This window comes from Hemiscyllium ocellatum, chromosome 31, assembly GCF_020745735.1.
Source record: "Hemiscyllium ocellatum isolate sHemOce1 chromosome 31, sHemOce1.pat.X.cur, whole genome shotgun sequence".
NCBI lineage: Eukaryota > Metazoa > Chordata > Chondrichthyes > Orectolobiformes > Hemiscylliidae > Hemiscyllium > Hemiscyllium ocellatum.
This window is the reverse complement of record NC_083431.1, coordinates 30456968-30471015: the sequence shown is the minus strand read 5'-3', so window position 1 is coordinate 30471015 and position 14048 is coordinate 30456968. Positions and strand designations below refer to the sequence as shown.

The following is a 14048-nucleotide window of genomic DNA, read 5'->3' as shown; positions in this document are numbered from 1 at the left end:
TGATTCTCCTGCTCCTCGGATGCTGCCTCACCAGCTGTACTTTCCAAGGACCACACTCCTGACTCTAATCTCCAGCATCTGCAGTGCTCAATTTCTCCTATGCAATTGTTAAAGAAAGGTACTTTATATTGTTATAATAAAACAAAGAACTGTGGATGCTGGAGATCTGAAACAAAATCAGAAATTGCTGGAGAAACTCAGCTGATCTGGGCAGCATCCGTGGGAAGAAAGTAGACTTAGCGTTTCAAATCCAGAGACTCTTTGGTAAACTGTTAGGAGCTAGGAAAAACTATTATTTATGCTGAAGCTGAAATTGGGAGGCAGGGAAGTGGGGGAAGGGGAGGTGATGGGGTGGGCAGTGCCTTGTCAGATGGAGGATGGAAATAGGAATTGGGAGAGGAGAGTGTTAGGTAGAGACAGAGTCTAGAGAGAGAGAAAGATAAAAGGGGGTAGATAAATTAATGGGTAGCAGGCCGGGACTCAACCAATGCTGAATAAGTGACATTAGGAGCTAACAGGAGCAGAAAATAGGTGCAACTGATATGATGTGATTAAAGAGGCCTAGGAGTGCTTGAAAATGAGTGACTGTGTTGAAAGCAACCCATGTCTTAACAGGTTCATGTGTGGGTGGGTAAAAAACATGGAATTAGGCTCTAAACTTAACTCGATGTTGAGTCCTAAAGGCTACAGGGCCCACAAGCAGAAAATGAGATGTTCTTTGAGCTTGTCTTAAGACTCATTGGAACGCTGCAGAGACATTAACGTGGAGACAAGATGCTCTGTTGAAGTGGCAGACAACTGGAAGCTCAGGGTTATTTTTGCAGACAGAACATACGCTTTCTGCAAAACAGACAGCAAGCTTGAGTTTCATCTCCCTAGGCCACGTTATGAACAGCGAACACAATCGACTAGATTGAGAGAAGTGCAGGTAAATTGCTGCTTCACCTGGAAGGTTTACCTGGGGCCTTGGATAGTGAGGTTGGAGGAGGTAAATAGGCAGGTGTTACACATTCTGCAATTACATGGGAAGGTGCTGCAAGGTTGTGAGGAGATGTTGGGAATTGAGGAGGAATAGACATGGTTGCCACTATAGAATATTGACAAGGGAGGGGAGTATGTGTCTGGTCTTGGCATCTTGTTGAAGGTAACGGTAATGCAGCCTACAATCCGTTGGGTGTGGAAGCTAGTGGAGTGGTAAGTGAGGAATGGAGTGTGAGGACCATTGTTGGTGGAGGGAAGGGGGGGGAAGGAGTAAGGGCAGAAACTGGTCTCCCTGCTATAGGAAAGATATCGTAAACTTGAAAGGATTCAGAAAGGATACACAAGGATGTTGCCAGGTTTGGAGGGTTTGAACTATAGGCTGGGGCTGTTTTCCCTGGAGCATCGGAGGCTGGGGGATGACTTATAATATTTTATAAAATCATGAGGGGTATGGATACAGTGAACATTCAAGAAGTTTTCCCCTAGATAGGGGACTTCAAAACTTGACGTTATAGGTTTCAGGTGAGGGGGAAAGATATAAGAGGGACCTAAGGGGCATCCTTTTCACACCTTTGAAAGGTGTGTGTATGGAATGAGGTGCCAGAGGAAGTAGTGGAGGTTGGTACAATTACAACATTTAAAAGGCTTCAAGATGGATACATGATGAGGAAGGGTTCAGAGGGATATGGGCCAAATGTTGGGAAACGTGTCTGGATTACTTTAGGATATCTGGTCGGCATGGACAAATTAGACCGAAGGGTCTCTTTCCGTACTGTACAGCTTTATGATTCTATGACTACATGTAGGAGATAGGTCGAGTGCTGCTCGTTTGCTGCTGGCCTCTGTCAGATACGTACCTAGTGGCCAAAATAGAACCTTATAAACAGAATAAAAATCAATACAAAAATTCTTCTTCACTGTATAAATTTCCTCTCCTCCACCGGCGTGGATTTCCTCCAGGTGCTCCAAAGATTAGCAGGTCAGGTGAATTGGCCTTGCTAAATTGCCCGCAGTGATAGGTGAATTAGTCAGAGGGAAATGGGACTGAGTGGGTTACTCTCCGGAGGGTCGGTGTGGACTGGTTGGGCCGAAGGGCCTGTTTCCACACTGTAGGGAACCTAATCTAATCTATAACCATTCAACATTTTCTTCTCTTTTCTTTATGGTTCTTCCCAAGACAAGGTTCTGTATAGAATGTCATTAATATTAAAAGAGTTAGCAATTTTATAAGTGAATTAGTATTTTATACTAACTTTTAATAGGCATGATTGTCATCAGGATTACAATCACGCATGCTAGAACTATAAAAAAGATAGCTGAGATATTATCATAAATTTATAAAAAGTTCATTATAAAATGATATAGTGCATAGCACAACTAGTATCATTCCTCCCATTTACAAAGGGAGACAGATCAAATCCAGAGAGCTGTATAGTGAGCTTAATGTCAGCGGTAGAAAAGATGATGACAATTTTACTGGAAGTTATTATGGAGAAAAAGAACTAGAAAACAGAAAATATAGTCAACGCTGCATTTAAAAGGTTATGCTTCATCAACTTTGTTGAATTATATGAAGAACAGAATAGGAATGGGAGACAAAGTACTGGAGTAGTTAACTGCCACATCAAATCAATTAAATCTTCACTTGATATAAATTTTATTAACTCTAAAATGCCTTGATTTTAAAATATTTGTCTGTCATTTTTAAATTCCTCTGTTGCCTCACTTCCCTGTATGCAGACTATCCTCTGAGATATCAGAGTTCAAACAATTCTTGCCTCTTATTCATCCTTGCTTTTAACCACACCGCCATTGTCTCCAGCAGCCTCAGTCTCTTTGCACTGAAATTTCCTCCTTAAGTCTTTATAACTCTCTGCCTCTCCTTCAAGATGTTCCCTAAACCCTCGTTCAGACCAAGCTTTTGAACACCTGCACTAATACTTGTTTGTGTCTTTGTTTCTTTTAAAATTTATATAAAACTCCAAACAGGACATCATTTAAATGTTTTCTTATGTTACAAGTTTCTTGGTATTACAATTTACTTTTGTATATATTATTCGTAATTTGCAACCCAACGGTATATTGAGAATAATTCCGTGTGATAACTCCTCATCAGGGATTAATGCATGGACTAGAATTTAAACTTTAGACCATCTTACAAGTTTTGAGAAGCAGTTAGTAATTAAATTTTTCAAAAACTCTTAAGGCAAAAGCCTACCAATTTGGTGTCCTTTAAATGCTGCATTGTTGCTATTTAAGCTCATAAAACTGTCACAATAGTGTCAGATTCTCTAAACACCTGCTCACCTACCATTAGGTCAGATTTTGTCATGCAACTAAATGTTTTTCATTTTTATAAGCTATGTATGGATTTCAAATGATATTTGTTTGATGTTAATGTAATTATCACAGGACTATTGCAACATCAATTTTACAAGCCCGTCGGTCAGATTTACAATTTCACATAAAATTTGACTTGCATTATTCCATGTTAATTAATACTGAATGGAAAGGATCATGTATTTAAGTCAAAACTTTTGCTTTCAAATTTACATTCTGCATGTAAAATATCAAAGACTTCCTTCAAGCATAAAGGGTCATCTGAAACAGTATTACTCTATACAATTCTGAACACCATGGTTGCATAATTCCCTGCCTAATGCCCATTCTTTTGACGCTGTGCAATGTCGAGGTCTTCGATGATGCATGCACAGCTGCTTTAAGTCATGCCATCCTGGTGAGATTATTAACAGATGCAGAGTTAGCACAGCATGATGCCGATCAGCATGCAATTCTGATTTAATGCCAATCCTGCAACTTTGAAGTGTGACACTCCAGCTCCTATCTCTCAACCACACCCAGATCAACATTGTTTCAGCATCAAGAATGACCAAATATCTCAGGCTAGTTGCAGACTGATTTCTTCTGATTTTTCCTGCAATTGTACCAGTATTTCGTGGTCTCAAGTTCTTTACAGTTCTAAAGCCTGCCATGCCACAGGATTCCATCTTGACTTCAAGTTTTATGCGTAGGTCCCTTGCTTGCAAAGTTGAATGAATGGTAGGCATTCCCCTCTTGGACAGAGTCCTTCGATGGAAGAAAAGTAATGCTATGGGCATTTCTTCCACCACCTGTGATATGTCTCCTGCAACAACATCAGAAAAGATAACTTCAAAATCTTCTGTAGCTGATGCCCTATAGCTTAACTGAATCCGATCGATCAAGCTACATGCTCTATATCGAGCTTGGAATAAGCTGATATTTCCTCTAATTAAATACTGCAAATGGTGTAATCATTGTCTTTAAACCACCTCCCAATTTCATTCCCTAAACATGTGCATTTGTCCAAGTCTGAATCAGATACTCATCACCTTGGCATCTGGCATCAAACCTGAGATCAAATTCTCATCCCACATTCAGTCTGACATCGAAACTGTTGCAGTGCACCTCTGCTGTTACCTGTCCCACCTCATTGGCTACTGAAATCTTCATCCACCTTTCTGTTGGCTCTATTAACAAGTCAAATGGTTTCGTGTTCATCCAGAACTCTGCTGTTTCCTAATTCACACAGAGACCTGTTCGCCCATTCTGTGTAAAGCATTTATTGGCTTGTCAGCATTTTCTGTTTATACATGTGGTGCACTAATACTCAGTAAAGGTGGATCACCCTCACAGCAGGGAATCCCAATGGAGATTGGGAACAGTTAACCAGTGTAACAGTGGCAACTGTTGACAACAATAAATTACAAGTCTGCCTCTGTGTAGTTTTCAATAACATGGAGTCTTAGTAATTTGACAGTTTCAGCGTGCTATACAAAACAGGAAATATTTTGCTTGGTAAAAGTAAACTAGTTTTGATCTTTTTTTTCTCCCATTCTCTGTACACCCTCAGTCCTTAAGGAATTGATTCTGTGTTAAATCAGTGTCTTGTTATTTTACTCGAAAGGCCATTATTAACATGCTTGCCAATAAGAATGGTTGGCTTAATTTTTACAAACAGGCAAAAGTAAATAAGTTGCCTTTTTTTTTACACTTTATTCCTTTTCACTCGATACTGAATAACATTTAAAGCCACAGTATTATGGCAGAAAGGACAGATTTAGTAAATGCTCAAAGTACTAGCACAAACCATTTTTTAAAAATTGATTGTAGTTTTTAAAATGGGCTGACAATCCTAACTAAAATGTCCATTATAGATTAGATTACTTACAGTGTGGAAACTCAGCCCAACAAGTCCACACCGACCTGCCGAAGCGCAACCCACCCAGACCCATTCCCCTACATTTACCCCTAACACTACGGGCAATTTAGCATGGCCAATTCACCTAACCTGCACATTTTTGGATTGTGGGAGGAAACCGGAGCACCCAGAGGAAACCCAAGCAGACACGGGGAGAATGTGCCAACTCCACACAGTCAGTCGTAAATGGATAAACTTTGAAAAGAAATTTTTATTCATTAAGTTTCACTTCCAAAATTATGAAGAGTTTGAAATTAATCTTTCCAGGACTAAAGATACATTCAAATTTGAATTGTACTAATCCAGGCTTGAGAAGGTGGAGGTGAGCTGCCCTCTTGAACCACCGTAGTTCTTGGAATGTATGTACATCCACAGTGCTGTCAGGAATAGAGATCCAGGATTTTAATACAACAGCAGTGAAGGGAGAGTTCAAAAGGGGATGCAGGCATAGCAGTGATGTCACTGGATTGGTAATCCAACACTGAAATCATAGAAAGAACTGTGGATGCTGGCAATCTGAAACAAAAGCAGAAATTACTGGAGAAACTCAGCAGGTCTGGCAGCACGGAGGAGAAAGTGAGGACTGCAGGTGCTGGAGATCAGAGCATAAAAATGTTTTACTGGAAAAGCGCAGCAGGTCAGGCAGCATCCAAGGAGCAGGAGAATCAACGTTTCGGGCATATGCTGCGCTTTTCCAGGTCTGACAGCACCTATGGACAGAAAGCAGAGTTGATGTTTTGTGTTGGGTGACTCTTCATCAGAACCACCAAGCCAGGTTAATGATCTGGGCAAATGGGTTAGAATCCCACCATTGCAATTAAATTCAATAAAAGTCTGGGATTAAAAACTGGCCCAATTGTGACCATGCAACCCTCCCACAGTCCAAAGATGTGCAGGTCAGGTGAATTGGCCATGCTAAATTGCCTGTAGTGTTAGGTGAAGGGGTATGGTGGATTGCGCTTCGGCGGGTCGGTGTGGACTTGTTGGGCTGAACGGCCTGTTTCCACACTGTAAGTAATCTAATCTAATCTAACCACAGCCAAGTGTCATAAAAACCGTACTAACTGGTATGCTACTCATGTTCTTCAGGCAAGGAAGTCTGCCATCCTTACCCCATCTGGCCAGTATTGAATCCAGACCGACAACAATGTTCTCGCCTATTAACTGCTCTCTGGATAATGAGGGAAGAACAATAAATGTTGGCCTAGCCAGTGATTCCTACATCCCATGAGTGAATGTTTTTAAAAAATCAGGGTGATGTATACTGATCAATGGAAAAGCAAAACAAAAGTTGGTGCAACCTTAAATGGTCTTCTCATTCAGGGTATGTTTTTCCTTGGATGGAGAAAACCTAGCTTTCTCACAAAGAAACAGCAACAACAGAAATAATTCTGTCAAATTCAAAGCAAACTCATGTTTATTGAAATGTTTACATCTGACATTAACAAAGACAGAGAATGCTGGAGAAACTCAGCAGGTCTGGCAGTGTCTGTGGAGAGAGAAAGGTTAACATTAACAGTTGAAGGTTGGACTTGAAATATTAACTCTGTTTCTCTCTGCTCAGATGCTGTCAGACCTGTTGAGTTTCGCCTCCATTTTCTGTTTTTATTTCAGATTTCCAGCATCTACAGTATCGTTTTTATATGAATGCTTACATCTACTGATCGCCCCTCATCGAATACTACACATGTTGAGAACGTGGAAAAACCAAAAACACTTTTTTAAAATCATGATTTAGCTCAAATTTTTTTTTAACCACAGTAGGAATTTAAATTGTGTACTTATTAGATTTGTATCTTCTGGTGTGATATTATTGTCATTCCTCTTCTATTTCTTTTATATCGTACCTTTGCATTACTTTAAACAATTCATATACATTTTCCAGTACATCTTACTGGCAATCCATTACCTAGCATTTCAAAAATCTGAGACATCCTTTCAAGTTTGCAAAGTCTACTGTCAATTCCTTAATTGTGCCAGTAGTCCCCACCAAAATGTAATCAACTATAGTCCAGTTTCCAAACTGCGGTCACGATTATAAGAAATTAAATGTTTTTAAAAAATATTTAATTGCTTCATGCAGTGTAGGCAAGGCCAGCACATAATATCCATCCCTGACTGTCCCGGAACTGAATGGCTTGCTAGGCTATTTCAGAGGGTAGTTAAAAGTGAACCACAATATCTAAAGTCACTTATAGGCCAGACCAAATAAGGACAGTAGATTTCCTTCCCTAAAGGATGTGAGTGAATCAGGTTTTTGTGACAATCATAATTAGTTTTTTGTGAACCACAATTCAAATCTGGATATAAATCTAGCCTATATCTCCAGAGAATTGCTCCAGTTAATTGGATTAGTCATCAAACGCAATTACCACCACATAACTACTTCCCTGCAATTTGATACTGTCAACTAATTATTTACCATTGTTTGAAAGTTAAATAGAAGCTAAAATACTTTATTATCTATTTTTAACACAATCATTAATAAATGTTTTCTTCAGTTAAGATCTTTGGACTTTAAAAAACTTTTTTTCCAACACTTCTTCAAATTAACTGGAAGAAGTAACATGTTAAAAACTGAGTTGCTTGAAAGAATCCATTGATCTTCATTATTGCAATCTTCCATTAATGAACATTTGATATTCTGCAGCATTATATAGTTGAATAATAATTTTAGATCTTAATGTTGACGTGTACATATAAAATGAGCTCAAATTTACATTTGAAATGATAACCCACATTCATTCTAAACAATCAAAAATAATTGTCCACAATTCTGAAGACTATACAATAAAAATTAGAAAACGATTATCAAGCTTAACACAAATACACGATTAAAAGAAAAAAATACTTCACTCATGCAAGTTCTTCAACATCGACGATAGACCTGAAACTACTTGTACTTCACCTAATTTCCACACATTTCAAAATATTCTCTCCAAATACAATCTAGTTAAGAGAGGATAAATGCTGCAATTATACTGTTGACTGATTTTCACAATTCAATTTGACATAGTAGAGAAATTTAATACACTCATCATTACGCTTTAGTGAAATCCTAATGACAGCACTCATGTTTCAGTATTCATTGCATGACTGAAGGAATTAGAAGCTGTTACTGTCACAGACGGAATTTACATTTGCTATTGTTCTCCATGATCAACGTATTTTTAAGGTGATGTAAGTCAGTCTTCCTACTTTCATGATTTGGAGATGCCAGTGTTGGACTGGGGTGTACAAAGTTAAAAATCACACAACGTCAGGTTATAGTCCAACAGGTTTATTTGGAAGCACTAGCTTTCGGAGCGTCGCTCCTTCATCAGGTGATTGTGGAGTATAAGATCATAAGACACAGAATTTATAGTAAAAGTTTACAAAGTGATGTAACTTAAATTATATATTGAAAAAGATCTGGATTGTTTGTTAAGTCTCTCATCTTTTAGGATGACCATGTTGGTTTCAGTTCTTTCATATGTAAATCGTAGAACATTTAAAAGTAACATTCTCAAGTGACATGGTGTCACGTCGGTCCAGATAATGCATTGAAGGTGAGGTGCCCTGTGTGAGACTGTCTGTGCCCCAATGGTCAGACTGATTCTAATCTAAAAAAGGGATTTACAGAATCTTACATGGATTCATACATTTTATTTTGCTCAAAAACTGCAATTCTGCAAGTACAAATTCACCCCACAAACCTAGATGTGTATGTGTGCATGTGGGTGTGTGTGTGTTGGTGGGGGGGAGGGTTATGAGTGTCTCTGAGAGAGTGTGTATGTGTGTGAATAAGAATATAAAGGGTCTGTGAGAGGGTGCATGTGTGAGTGCAGTCGTGTATGTGTGAGCGTGTGAGAGAGGGTCTGCAGAAGCCAAAAAACTACACCATGTTCTTCACAGCCTGCAACACATTATCAATGAGGATGAGCATTTCGCCAAGACCTTCCCCACACCTCCACTACTTGCCTTTAAACAACCACCAAATGACAAACAGATCGTTGTTCGTAGCAAACTGCCCGACTTTCAGAATAACACCATACAACCCTGTCACGGTGGATTACCACCATTACATGTGGGGACACCTCCCACTATGTACATGGCAAGTACTCATGTGACTCAGCCAACATTGTCTATCTCATACGGTGCAAGCAAGGATGCCCTGAGGCAACCACCTGATGAAGGAGCGTCGCTCCGAAAGCCAGTGCTTCCAAATAAACCTGTTGGACTATAACCTGGTGTCGTGTGATTTGTAACTTCTTACTTTTAAAGAGAGTAGACCCAGTGTAATGACATCAGCAGCAAGCTTTTGTGAATTTAAAAATAAAAATGATTTATTATCACACATGTGTCCCATTGGTCTAAAATGTGCCAGCTCATACTCATGTCCAGAGATTACATACAGAAGAAAGCAAAAATACACTTTCAACTGGAATTATTTCTGCCTCTTCCTTAGCAGGTCTGCAATCTCTTAGATGAATTGATGATTTAGGTAAACAAGAAATCTTGTAAAGGAAAGGGTTCCCAGTACACTACAAGGCTTTTGTATTTGAATTGTCTCTCTGTGGTGGAGAGTCCCTCTCTCAAATTCATAATGTAACTGTTTCAATCTTTGGCCGTGTAGATGTATGCTAGTTTCACAGCTTCAGAGAGCAATCTGCTGTCATTGTTGAACAAGGTAACAAACACTGATGCATTACATATGTGATTGATCATAGTCATCATTTTTCAAATAAGATGGTATTTTGTGCAGAAAATGTCCTCTGTTTTCACCTCCTAAGAGTTTGAGGCATCCAAAATCTTTAATGTTTGGGATGAGGAGCCATCACAATACAACCAAAGGTCAATGAGATGGATTTCATTGCTTTCTATCAACCATTGAGTTTTGATGTCTCTATGGTGCATGATGAAGTCCTGTTTTTAACAGTCCTTAAGAGGATCCAAGAATTTCACAAATACCTGTAATCATGTGTAACTAATCCCGTCCTATTTTGTGAGTCTTCTCAGGACGGTCAATGCGGTAAAGGTATTCTGCAGGCACAAAGTAGCCCTGGTATTCCACATTGTCTGGGGTAGTATCGTAGTGATAGTGTCCACCTTCTCCATGATGGCTGAAACAATGGGTGTGCTCCAATCGAAGGTCAAATCCCTTGTGAAAGAAAATAGGTCAGTAAATTCATTTTAAAAACAAGGTCAGCAATAAAAGTTGAACGCAGTGAACTCCAGTAAACATGTTGGGAGGTCAGTCTTGTCATTCCAGGAAACTGAAAAATCAACAGTACAATTTTGCAAATCACCTTGGTTTAATACAGTGAGAGAAATGGTAACATGTTCTCATTTTTTTCAACCCTAAGAAGTAAAAGGAAAACAGCAACCTGTATTGAAACAGTAATGAATTAATATAACACTGATTTGATAGTTGAGGCTTTTAATCTCTAAAAATATACACTCAAAAAATTGAAGGGTGCCAGAAAACCTATGGATTAATGCACTCTCTAAATGGACCGCAAGTTGAAAGATCAAAATATATTCAAACGTGTGTTTGTAAAAACAAATTTAAGCATTTAAGGTTGTGTAAGTGCAGTTCACGAAAAACAAGGACATTATCACGCCATGTGTTGTTAGGGGTGTCACCTCTAGGTGGAGCAAGAAGCTCAGGAACTTCACCTGGTGGTGCTATGCTACTACCAAGTGATTTATGAAGCTGCAGGAGGATAGTCCTGAAGTTTTCAGTGAAACAGGGGAAAACGTCCCCTGGCCTGCACCACTACTCCTGGAACTTTGGCCTCAGGGCCATCTGTACATGCTGGACTAGTGTGACGTTACCACCATCCAGACTTGGAAGTATGTTGGTGTTCTTTCATTGTCGCTGGGTCAACATCCTAGAATTCCCTCCCTGACAGCCGAGTGGGTCTACCCACAGCAGATGTTCAAGAAGGCAGCTCACCACCACCTCTCAAGGGTAAACCAGGATGTGCAATAAATATTGGCTCATCTTATCAATGAATTTTTTAAAATTACAAATGGGTGTGTCATGACATCAACTGCACATGCACAGATTAGTTCTGGCTGAGGGACATCTGTCGCTGGTAAATTATGTCATCAAGCCATTTTGAAGACCAACTTTGCATCTATTCTAATTACTTCATATTATTATGAAGGGCAGTGTCAAACTCCAGAGCATCATCTCACTGAAATCAACATCCCCTGCTGCAAAAAACAGTTCAATATAAATTCAAAATTTTGCAAGGAGTTCTTGGGAGGTTGATTTCTGCGAAGGACTATCTCCCTGACTTTACTGAGAACGTTGGCCATACCCTCTGTGCTGTACATACTGATTGGAAAGGGACCAGCTTCTCAGATCAGGCTGCTTGTGAGAGCCCCTCAGATTCATGGCTTTCTGGTGCCTGTACATTTAATAAAAATATACTCTGTCAAATATCCCCCTGACCAAACACAACGTGAACTCCAAAAGGGAACAATCTCCATTAAACATCTGAAATCATTGTCAACCTTGACAGACTTCCAAAAATACCTTGGGAGAAGCATAATGGGGTAAAAAGTGAGGTCTGCAGATGCTGGAGATCAGAGCTGAAACTGTGTTGCTGGTTAAAGCACAGCAGGTTAGGCAGCATCCAAGGAACAGGAAATTCGACATTTTGAGCCAGAGCCCTTCATCAGGAGCCTGATGAAGGGCTCTGGCCCGAAACATCGAATTTCCTGTTCCTTGGATGCTGCCTAACCTGCTGTGCTTTAACCAGCAACACAGAAGCATAATGGGCCCATCTGTGTGTCACTGGGTGTTAAAGATTCTCTTTTCAACAGAAGGAAGATTGGCTGCAATAAACATTCAATTTAACAAACTGCCCACCGTCTCCAGACATGCACCAACACATCCTGGCAAAGAGGGCTGTCCCATAGCTAAGAGTAGAAGGCTCTCTGTTCATTCATTGAAGGACACATTAAGTCAAACAAAATAAAACCTTTAAAGTAAAATCACCTCAAAAAATATCCATCCGATACAAATGTAAGTTGTTGTTAAATATCCAATTTAATCTTTACTCTTAAAAAGCTCCCAAAAACGTTGGCCCAGATTTTAATACTTACCAGATCACGGGATACAAACACTGACTGGGAGATGAGAGGAGCACTCATGTCAAAGAACTTCAGCCAATTGTTTACAGCCTCATTGCTGTTTAGAGGACAGGGAGAAAACTCCGGCTAGAAAAAGAATGAAACTGAACAACTTCATAATCAAAGAAACACCAATGATGGCAACAAAAGTCACCTAAAATGAAAAAAAGGTGTCTGACTTTAATAATAATTTCCACTCATCAAGAAAACAAAATATTTTCCTTCAAAGCTCCTCTCTCTATTTGTTCAAGATTTAGACACTGCACTTCTACACCATAATCTCCCAATTTTAGCAAGCCTATGTTCAGGGGGAATCCAGGACACACCATGGGGTCTCTCTGAGGCCTTGGTAATTATTCCAATCTGAGATTTGAGAACAATGATTATTGGTGATCCTTCTTAAATATGACACACCCCACCCTGGGGGAATAGGGCTTGCTGGCCGGAAAGAGGTCAATCTTTACTGAAGCCACCAGTTCACAAGTGACAGATTTTGTTTTTCTCAGAAAAGTGTAGCCTGCATCTTCAGAGCAGCTTGGTAGCACTTCAAACAGTCTTACTGGCAAGGCAAGCTCTTGTAAGAGGTCCCAGACATCTCCTGAGTGGGCACCTGAAAAGATATAATTCTATACATCCTGAAGGTACCCTGATGAGAATTCAGTACCTTCTCCACGAGTCCAATACATGTCACGCTATGAGCACAAAAGGCCCGGTTTGAGAAATGGGCAGGCAAAAAACTGGAAATTTATACTTCACGCATTCAAAGTTATTAACAATGCGCAGTCCCATCAGGTTTGCTTTCTCATTTACTCTTTGAAATAGCAACTCACTGATGTTAAGGCAGCTGAAATTATACCTTCCTTTTCTCTGGAATAGGAAACATGGGGATCAACCAAAAATGAAAAGAAATTATTATCAGACACCCATTCTACCTTTGGACCCAGATGTAAACACTGACTGTCTGATAACTGAGTGAGACCCATATGTAGTGGAATCTGGAGAGACCTCAGCTCATCTTTGGCACCAAGGTGGTTCTAAGATGAGACACGTGCTGATGGATATCAACTCCTGCAACTGATGCAGTAATTCCAGATCAGGAGCAGGTCAAGTGCACGTGACTGTAGATACTGGTAGTGATGAACCAGGATACTGGAGGGGTAACCCAGTTACTCAACTGCAGGTACAGTACTGCTCCAACAGGAAGTGATCAAAGCTGGACAGCCAAACTAAAGCAGCTCCGGTAAGTTACATTAACATAGACAGCAAACTCTAGCTGTATCCCAGCACACCAGCTTTAGCAACCTGCACTGAATCTCTCTCAATTCAGTGAGTAAAGCTGTGTCCATAAGGAGAAAGTATTTGTATTCCTTATTCAGTCAAGGTATCTGTAAAGTGGATATCTGTTTATCATGCAGTCAGAAATTGCTAAACCTGTTTTGTGTGTCAAACTGACTAATAAATATGAACAATACATTTAGAACAATAAAACTTTAATGCTGTGTATGAGTGGGAAAAATCTCTGCTAAGAAAAATAATGCAAATGAATCATGACTTAATCAAAAATGCAAGAGCTGAAAGACTCACCTCTAACATAAAGGAGTTTCAACATTAACCTTTCTTTTAGAGGGTATAATTTTCCAATTAACCAGAGCAACATGAAAGAGGTATGATGAACTCTAGGGTTATCTAGGAACTCACGAAT

The 14048-nt window shown here is 39.6% G+C and overlaps 1 protein-coding gene across 3 annotated transcripts in view; it reads right to left on the bottom strand.

The window, feature by feature from the left end:
* Nucleotides 1–3210: 3210 nt before the first annotated feature.
* The window catches only part of c31h11orf54 (chromosome 31 C11orf54 homolog), a 30590-nt gene continuing 19752 nt past the window's right edge, over nt 3211–14048 (bottom strand). Inside the window, exons 7-9 of one of the 3 annotated variants that reach the window (XM_060848290.1) lie at nt 12320–12433; nt 10172–10361; nt 3211–4126 (exon numbers count right to left, since the gene is read on the bottom strand). In XM_060848290.1, the coding sequence (XP_060704273.1) occupies nt 10188–10361; nt 12320–12433 (288 nt within the window). In that variant the 3' untranslated portion in view covers nt 3211–4126; nt 10172–10187. Of the gene's footprint in view, nt 4127–5261; nt 5599–7923; nt 10362–12319; nt 12434–14048 lie in introns of those variants that run through there. The other 2 variants (XM_060848292.1, XM_060848289.1) reach the window with 2 other exon arrangements.